Here is a 9941-nt window from a genome sequence, read left to right as displayed (position 1 = left end):
AGAGTGATGGCTGGCCTCTAGCGGTGTGTTTGAAACATCCTGTGTGAGGGCAATGAACATTAGGCACCCAAAGCTTCTGAAACATATGCCGCTGTTGTTATGTAGATCTGCAAGTGTTTCTTATGCCTCATCTACCTTCCTGGATTGACACCGAGGTTATGATACTCGGGAGACTTCAAATGAGTGCTCTCTTCAACAGGTCCATGTTTCCGTTTATTCCTCCATCAGGTCGTTGGGCTCTTTTTCTATTGCCAGGCATCTTGTAGTTCCTGTAAATGTGTTCTATTTGTAGGAATGCTTAGGGTATTCATGTGATGAGCTAACCAATTTGATGTCCAAGTACATGGAAGTGGTCTCTGTATTTCTCAACAGGTAGTTTCCACTGGTAAAGAGTAATACTCGTCCCCCGTATCCAACGGCAGCCATGTCGTGCTCTTAAATCTGGTATGTATCCATGCTTCGATGATTTGAACTTAAGGTTCGCACACATCGACACACAAGATAATAGTGTGATATCCCAAGTGTCTGCCAGACCATTGGACCACTCGACCTCTTAAAAATAAAACTGAATGATGTGTTGTCTCCAAAATCTGGCTAATTCCGTTGTTGACTGGATTGGATCATCGAGATTATTATTATTCGCATGTACGACAATTCATATCTGTCGGCCGTGTGACAATCGAGGAGAGCAGGACTACATCATGCTCTTGTCCAACGGTATCTTCCCAACTCGAATGTATCCATAGGAATCAGTTACTATCACTTCCGTGCTCATAAAGGCTGGTAATCGCCTTCTCATCCACCCTAGTATAGCACTCCTACCACGAATCGGGGATCAGTGTGACAGTCGAGTTGAGCTTGATAATAACGGTGGTTAACGAATATAGTTATGTCTGATCACTGTAGCGGGATCTCAACTTGGTGAGATAGTGTTGAGTAGAAGACAGCCGTGGCATTTTGTGAGGAGGGTATCTGATATTTGTAGAGAACTTGAGTTCCCGCAGATGCTCCAAGATAGAAAGGATCCGGGGAGGATAAGAGATCCACAAGGATAGTGGAGTGAGAGAATGGGTAGGATCCTGCATATACAGACTATATGAGTAAAGGACAAAGGTTATGGACAAGCCAGGAAGACTAATCCTTTCGCCAAAAATTTGATCTTGTATTGCCGTCCTCAAAGTCCGCCTGGAAGATTCAAGCGGCCTCTTTATCTTCATACCTTGGTTGAAATCGCCGGCGCTGCTCTGGGTGTTGTTGCGATGAAACTAGATAATTAGCGTGCATCATGTCATGTTTACGAATGAAGAGGGGTGATATATGAAAGACATTGGATAAGATTAGATAATGTAGCAATAAGAAAAGAACGATCAACCCAAGAGCAGTGAGTGCTTCGTCAATCAGACGCAGAAGATCACGAACATAGTCTTCAAATGATCTTGCCAGAGCAGCGGGAGCCACACGAGTATGCTGGGTACCGTATTCCAAGAGTATGTTGTCACGAAGGTCAGCCAATGTCAATAGCATGAGGTCGCGAAGATCGTCCCTTCCGATATTGAGTGGGAGGCTGTGTTCAGTCAGAACGGCTTGTACACCTGCAAAGGTCACGCCGAGGGGCTCAGTAGTCTCATTGTTATTGGACGTAGCCTCGTCGGCATCAGAAGCATTGGTGGTGTTCGCAGGAGATGACATTGCGGCTGCAAAACAGGAGAGAGGCCCAACAGATGAGGAAGGCATTTCTCAAGTCTCGAATGAATTGATCGAGTAGATTCCAGGTATGTTGTAGCCCTTCGAGTATTGATGATTAGAATGCAAGTCGCCACTAATGTTTGCGTTGGATCCTAACCCTCAAGCATGGTGCTCATATCGTATCACTGTTGTCAGAGAGCAATCGTTGGAGAAATATGGAAACATAGCTCATTCAAAACAATTGCCTAAAAATGGAGGCTAATGGCTTCTGCGAGCAGACAGATTTAGACCAAGTGGTGTAGGTCCCAAATAATACTTTTCGTGTGAGAAGACAAACAAATCCCGACGCATTTTGTAAGTTGGAACTTTAGAATCAGCGATGCCATGACACCTTCTGTGGTCTTTAAGTGAGACAGTGCTAGCAATAATCATAAAACTTTATTTCGAGGTGTAATATCCATTTCGATATGGAGGTTATCACTGTGAAGACAGTCGTTACTTTACAGCGTGATTCAGCATGGAGTCCTGATTGGAAGAAGATCTAGGTACTGCCTTATCATCGGTATATCGCCTCTATATCCATAGCAACATTCTTGCATGCAAACATCCATCTTGGGCTCTTCTGGTGCCGTGGTTCAGTCATCTCGCGCACATCTGTACGGCTTGCATAGTTATTTGCTTTCGTACTCGGTCCATTGGTTGATCATGTCATTATAGAGCTCAAGATACATAGTCAGTAATGAGAGAACGCACTTCTTCATCACCTTCTTCTGCTTTGCATATATAGTCTGGGCTGTCACTGCGGGTTGATCATAGTCGATTTCCGGTAAAATTGAGAATGATCCCGACAGTGCGTATCACTTCCTGCACCCCTGTTTCCGGGGAAATTTGTGAGCCTGACCGTGATACTAAGGGACATGTACTTATCATTCAACTGCAAGCTTGTCTGGTTCATAGGTTGTTTTATTCACCATATAGTATTGTTTAGAAACGGGTCTGTTGTTGCTCTTTCGGCCTTCCTCGTCAATAAAGGACACTGACCCGCCAGCTTTCTTGGACAGAAATGGACGGGCATTGAATAAGAACTATGAGCCTCTCCAGTGGCAGACAATACTGTATTGGCCTTTCTCAAGTAGAGCATTCTCGAATAGCAACATGGCCATCTGGCGTCCTCCACGCATATGACTCATTCCCGCGACAGATCAGGAGAAAATGTGCCTCTAACAAATTTCCTTTCCGTAAGATTGCTGCTTCTAAAAGCGTCATGTATATATAGAAACGACCGCTTTGACGAAACCTTGCAGAATCTTTTGTTGCACGTGGAAAAGGACACCCTGACAGAAGTTGCAAGTGAATCATGCAACCTTACGCTATCCCTATTATCTAATGCGCAACACTTGGTCAAAGCTAGATCTTGATATATAAAGACGCTTCATTTCAGTTGGTCCGCAATTTTGCCCCTGTTGTAAACGTATCTATCGTTCTGTTTGATAACGTTTAACAAGTGTAAGTGCGGGTGTTGGAAAGTATATTGGAGATTTTCCAATGACACAGACTGCGGGCTTTAAAGCTCACTGGTCAAACCATAGATCGCGTAGTATATATAGTAAGGAAACACCTTCGTCTTTATCTTCTCCAACCGCAATGGGCATATTCTGCACGAAGGTAACTACTCCATGCAAGCTGAGTACGGCTCTTCAACCTTTGCATAAGCAGCTAGATCAGGCTATCTGACATAGAGACCCTTGTGGGCTTATACTCGAGGTAACTCAATTCAGAGATAGCGTAAGCTGAGATGGTTAAATATCTGAAACTTGGTTGTCAAGAATACTAATCCCAGCCTCATAGTAGAAGCTTAACACCGTCTATTGGATAGAATTCCGCGTATCTGCCGCTTGCATATGTCTTCCGAATATAACAAAGCGAGCGTTTGGCACCGGATACCATGACATACTCAGACTTAATGTTGATCGTAGTTGGTGCTACAGCGGTGGACGTTTCATTTCAAGCCCTACAATGCGAACATTAGCAACTAAGCGTGAGCTGAATATAGAGAACTTACTATACTAATTATCAAACCTAGACCGGGTTTTGCAATTGGCGCATGTTCTATCCAATGAACAAGACACAATGTGTCTCTGCATTTCTTTCAGGGCCCACGAATTCGTGAGACTTCAAGCGAACATAGATAGTTCTCATCATTCAATTTTGACAAGACGACGATCACTTTATCTGTCATGATGGTAGTTATATATACTAGAAGCATATATTGCCATGCAGAATGGGGCAAAGGCTCCAATAGCATTATCGATATTTCAAGGCGCTTCTGTAGCCACTAGGTCAAACTCAGCTTTGTACACATTGTAGTTCTCCTCTGCAACACGGAGTTGCTTAATCTTGGCAGTGATTACAATGCCCGTCAGGCTCTTGGCTTGCATTCCCTTTTGTAGTCGGTTCTTTATAAAACGCAGACATGTTTGGAGTCATCCATTTCAGTGCGTAGTATCTTAATGGAACACCGATGTGTCTGGGACGTTTATCTCATGAAGAATCTCCGTCGACAATCATCGCGGGATTCAGTATCTGTCGGGGATGTAGACGAGGCATGAGAAGAAAGCCTTCTTCTCCCAGTTCTATTTTCCCTTCTCTGGCTCTGATGCTGACTTTGCCACGAGTGTTGTGGTGACTGTTGGGCTTGAGTTTATGGGTGGAAAATTGAACCTTGATACATCCACAAGCGTTACAGTTTCCGCTTTTGTGAGGGAAGTGGTATATGTGTGGAATATAGGTAATGTAGATAAGGTGACCCAATGCTATCTTTGAGGCATCAAGATAGTAGGGAAATAAGGTATATGGAAGAATTTATATAGTGCTGAAAGCCTGGGGAGTGTAGTAGAAGAAGAATAATTTGACGTAAGGAGGGAGGGCAGGAATATATAGTCCGTCTTTCGGAGGCAGTGCATACTAGTGGGTACATTCCGACTACTATGAATGAAGATATGGAATAGAGTTGATAAGGTGAAGCACTAATTAATTAACTAGCTATCGACATGGTGAAAATCATTATCGTCAATCTGACATCAATGGCAAATATTGAATCAAGAAGAATAATATCACAAGCATACATCCCATCGCCTATTCAATTATTTCTTCTTTCCAGTCAGGCCCAGGGAATCCGTCAAGGAAGTTAATCCCAGACTGCCAAGCAACTTATCCAGTCCCAGTCCGCCCAGCAATCCATTCACCAGGGGACCCAAACCAAGACCTTGCAACAACCGGCCCACCAGTCCGAGGACACCATTCAACAGCAGGCCAACGGCAGTGATAATCTGGCCGAGGGGCTCGCTGAGCAGTGCCCACAGAGGGTTGAGCTTCTTCTTGGCATGAGGCATGCCTGCAATCCTCTTCTTGCCGTTGTCAATGGTCTTGACAACCAGATCGGTGAGCTCCTTGAGCTGCTCAGCCAAGGCGTATTCCTCTGAAGAAGCTTCGTGAGAAGCAGCACGGGCCTTGGCCGTGGCGGCGACATGACCATCCGGGTCGAGAGCGCGGATGGCCCCATTGCATTCCTGCAAGATTTGGTTGCCCTCTTCAAGGAGCGGCTTCACATCCTTCACCAGCTGCTCCTCGTCAAGTTCGTCCTTGGGTGTGCGGTCTGCCTTCTCGATGTGCTATCAAAGGGTTAGTAATGTCACGGTGATCAAAGTAGCTGAACATACCTCGGAGATCATCTTGCAGACAGGACGGATGCGGTCCAGTGTCTGGGCAATAATACCGCTCATCTTCTTAGCCAACTGCTTGTCTTCCTCTATCTTCCGCTGAGCTTCCTGCTCCTCGGGGGAGATCTCCGGCTCCTGGGGTTCCTCCTCAGGCTCCTCAGGCTCCTCGGGCTCGGGTTCGGGTTCGGGAATGTTCTCAATCAAAGTGCATTCTCCGATCTTGTTACCATCATTGTCCACCACGTATCCGTTATCGTCGATCTCCTTGCCGATGAGAGATGGCAGGTTGCCAGAGGTCAGCTTGCCAATGAGATTACCATCAGCATCGCGCACCTCACCCTCACGGTTGACCTTACGGCCCGACATCGGGTTAACATCACGCGGCTTCTCCTCGGGCTGCCAGCGCTCAGCTCGGCCGATAGTGTTTCCGTTCTTGTCCAAGATGTCGCCATCCTCGTCAACCTGGCGGCCCTGGAGACGCTGCGCATCGCCTTCAACAATGCGGCCAATGATCTGACCCGAGGCATCAGTGATAACGCCGTCCTTTCCGACCACGGGATTCTCGAATCCGTAGAAGGCGCCTTCGGGCTTCTGCTCCTCGGCTCCTGGGATGAGCTCAGCTGTGCCAATTACTTTGCCGTTATCACCCCAGATCTGACCCTTGCCATCAACCTTCCGTCCAGCAAGGCGCTTGTCACCAGAGGTAATCCTTCCGAAGACGTTACCCTGGGCATCCACAACGTTGCCAGCCTTGTTGACAGTCTTTCCTTCCAAGATCGACAAGTCCGGTGCCTCCTCCTCCGGCTCTTCTACTTCATAGGGCTCTGCACGGCCCTTGACGTTGCCGTATTTGTCGATGATCTCTCCATCCTCATCAACAGCACGTCCACGCAAGTTCTTGATGTCGCCCTCAATGACCTTGCCGACGACATTGCCATCGTCATCTTCGACGAGGCCTTCCTTGTTTACAACAAGGTTCTCCAGTCCGGCGAATGGGCCTTCGGCTGATTTCTCCCGCTCTTCCGGGGGAATAAGCTCAACACGTCCAATCGGCTTGGGTCCGTCCCAGATCTGGCCGTCATGGATCTCCTTGCCGGCAAGTTCCTTCACCTTGCCTTCCACGACACGGCCAATCGGGACGCCCTTTGGTCCAATCACGTAGCCGAGCTTGTTAGGAGTGAGACCTTCCAGACTGGAGAGGTCAGGGGCTTCCTCCGGCTCGGGCTCGGGCTCGTCTTCGGCCTCATAGTATTCAGCCTTGGCGATGACATTGCCGTTCTTGTCCAAGACGTCTCCATCTTCATCGACGGGACGTCCAAGGACCTTCTTGGGATCGCCTTCGCTGATCTTGCCAACACGCTTACCATTCTGGTCCTCCACCCAACCATCTTCAACAACGTGGAGTCCCTCCAACCCGCCAAAGGGCGGTTCATCGGGATGCTCCTCGACGGGAAGGGTCTTGGCCTTTCCAATAACGTTGCCGCGGTTGTCCCAGAACTGTCCCTTGTCATTGAGCTGGGCTCCCAGTCGAGAGATCTTCTTCGCATCGCCCTCGATCAATTCACCGACAGGCTTACCGGTTTCCCGATCGACGATCTTGCCCAGCTTGTTGCACTTGAGACCCTCAAGCGTAGAAAGGGGAGGAAGGTCATCCTCTGCTTCTTCAGCAGCCTCCTCGACATCTTCCTTGGCTTGATCAGCGTTTGAAGTGTCCCTCTGCTCCGCATCATCGACAGCCTCACGGCTCAGCTTGCTAGCAGGTCTCTGGGAGCTGGCAACGCTCTCAGCGCCTTGGCGGGCTTGGGACGCAATATCGACACGGCCAATTAGATCACCATCATCGTCCAAGATATTCCCTTCCTTGTCGGGGGCGTAGCCTGCCAATTCCTCGGGATTGCCCTCGACAAGCTTGCCGATCGGCTTCCCTTGGTCGTCTTTGATAGCGCCAGATGCCGACACAGGACGATCAGCCAAGGCCGCAATATCGGTGATTGGTTTCGCTTCGGGTACTGCTTCAGCTGCTTCTTGAGCTTGAGATGCGATCTCTACCCGACCGATAAGGTCACCATCATCATCGAGAATATTTCCTTCCTTGTCAGGAGCATACCCAGCCAAATCCTCAGGGTTGCCCTCAACAAGCTTGCCGATGGTGTTGCCATCATCATCCTTGATTTCCCCAGACTCTGAGACAGGACGATCCGCCAGCTCGGCGATATTGTTGATGGTTTTTGTTGCCTGATCGGTTTTTTCTTCGGCCTGCTCCTGGATGCTGCCAACGTCATTCTGGAAGGCCTCGGGAAGGACATCGGCAACTCCGACGAGATCCCCATCCTCGTCGAGGATCTCTCCGTTGTCACCAACAGTATATCCGGTCAGATATTCGGCCTGGCCTTCTGCAAGTCGGCCAATGGCATTGCCATCTTGGTCATGAATTAGACCATCCTCGCCGACTTGCAGACCCTTCAGAACAGACAAGTCAATCTGGCCGACGCCTTGGTCTTCGACGCCATTTTGCACACTCTGCGCAGTGTCCTGGGCTTTGTCTCCAAGATCAGAGGCGGGTCTTTCGATCTGGCTTGCCGATCCAGATGCCTGGGACTGGGCATCATCTGGGACCGGAGCAGGGGAAGCGCGCTGCTCCGACTGCAGCTGCCTGACCTTACCCTTGGGGGTGGGGGTAGAGGGGGCGCTTGGCTCCTCGGCCTGGGAGGCTGATCCCTGGGCCTGAAGCTTGGGAGGGGTCTTCTTCTGGGGGGTCTGCTGGCGGATCTTGGGTGGGGTTCCTCGCTTAGAGTCGGGGCTGAGGTTGAGCTTGGAGACTTTGCTTGTCATAGGAGAGGCCATAGTTGATGTATTAGATGGGATGGATTGCTTAGACGTAAAAGGATTAGAGAAAAATGCGCCGATCTTGATTGGATAGTTGTCTTAGAGTAGTAGAGGTAGCTGATTTGTCGTCGCGTTCGTCAGTCGTACAGCCTTTTGTAGCTCGTGATTCGTCAAGTAGAAAAAATTGAGAAGTAGATAGCAATTGTAAGGTTTGATCTTGAGGTTAAGGTCAGGTATGTGTCAGGTATGTGCAGGAATAAGTTATTGACTAGATGCTTACCATCAGTCCAACGCTTCATGGCCCTTTAAATGCATCTACTATGCAGCGAAGCCCACTTACGTCATTGCGCCTGGATCAAATCTGGGGTGTTATCATCCCCGTCACCATCGAGCAGATACATGCAGGGCCTCCGTGGCGTAGGAAGCCTGTCACATCATCGCTGCAAGCAGCACGATGGCGTGCAGGATCAGCCCATCAGATTCACGGAATCTAGAATCGAGCACAGAGACAAAGAATAGAGACAAAGTAGATGAAGGCTGACCCACTGCCCCAGTTAGCGCGGAGAGCTGGATCATTCTTGCGTCAGAAGTGGATGGATCATCTCTGCTGCTTTCCTTCTCGAGGAGATTAACTGGGGCATTCTATTCTTGTCCGCTGCAAAGACACCTGATATCAGGTGCCTTAGTGCAGATTAGTCAGGAACCATGCCTTCGAGCCCTGACAGCTCCATAATATTTACTACAATAGTTTTCTCACTGTCATATCTCACTGTCAATATCCCAACTTCGAAATACATCTCCAGTATCGCCCAATAAATCCGAGCATCATCACATCCCGTCAACAGTAACACAATGGTACAGAAAACAGGATATCAAGTCCGCGGCCGAAAGTTTGGCTCTCAACCACGGATCGCAGGGCATCGCATTGTCGACACGCGGCCGAGCATCGGATAACGTCATCCCGTACCACCTCCAGCACTTGAAGGAGCATTGACTCCCCAGTCAATAAAATGAGATCTGACATGTAACGGCTAGGATCAGATCCAATGAGCGGACAACGTGGCTCTGTCGCGATTCAGCAATGATGGCATTGTGGGCGGTTTATCCTCCGATTCGTGTTGCAGATGTGGGGAATGATCTCATCCGTGGACGGGTCAGCTTCAGGCCGGAGATTGACGCTGTGGCTTGGTCGAAGTTCGACTTTTATGATTCTTATCTTAATATCAGGTATTATTATTGAGGATGATGTGAAGAAAAGGAAATTACCAAAACAGGAATCTTTCTCTTCTACACTCTCATCCTTATCGTGTATGGGAAATACCTACATTTCCGCAGCCAATTACTAGCATGTCGGAGAATTAGCATCTCCCTCTAGCAGTTGATCCCGCGCCACAAGCGACTATCTGACACTATTTCCGATCTTCTACACATCAAACCTTCCACTCCACTGACCCGGAAATCCAGGTCCCGAAATATCAGACCCTATGTTTTGGATTTCGCATCATTTACTGAAATATCGTGATAAATCTATCATGATCGTAGGTTGCGGTAAATAGTCTGAAGCTTTAGTCATTCTTGTGCACGTTTGTCATTCAGACCTGCATTAAACGATTGCGAATAAAGGCTAAGAAATATGCATGGACTATGAAGTACTAATCACCATATTTCGAGCACACTACAGGCCACACTGCGGTTTATCAGCCCTCGCGA

General features: G+C 48.4%; 2 protein-coding genes across 2 annotated transcripts; both read right to left on the bottom strand.

The window, feature by feature from the left end:
- Positions 1-1194: 1194 nt before the first annotated feature.
- AtWU_00401 (uncharacterized protein) lies at positions 1195-1689 on the bottom strand (the record flags this gene model as incomplete). The annotated part of the gene is made up of 1 exon (XM_035495517.1): positions 1195-1689. One exon carries the CDS (start codon positions 1687-1689, stop codon positions 1195-1197), a length of 495 nt encoding a protein of 164 aa, XP_035351410.1.
- Positions 1690-4829: 3140 nt separating this feature from the next.
- On the bottom strand, positions 4830-8249 carry AtWU_00400 (LEA domain protein; the record flags this gene model as incomplete). The annotated part of the gene is made up of 2 exons (XM_035495516.1): positions 4830-5357; positions 5406-8249. The coding sequence occupies 2 exons, from the start codon at positions 8247-8249 to the stop codon at positions 4830-4832; spliced, it is 3372 nt and encodes a 1123-aa protein (XP_035351409.1).
- Positions 8250-9941: the final 1692 nt, after the last annotated feature.

This window comes from Aspergillus tubingensis, assembly GCF_013340325.1.
Source record: "Aspergillus tubingensis WU-2223L DNA, scaffold_1, whole genome shotgun sequence".
Classification (NCBI taxonomy): Eukaryota; Fungi; Ascomycota; class Eurotiomycetes; order Eurotiales; family Aspergillaceae; genus Aspergillus; species Aspergillus tubingensis.
This window is presented reverse-complemented; position numbering and strand designations above follow the sequence as displayed.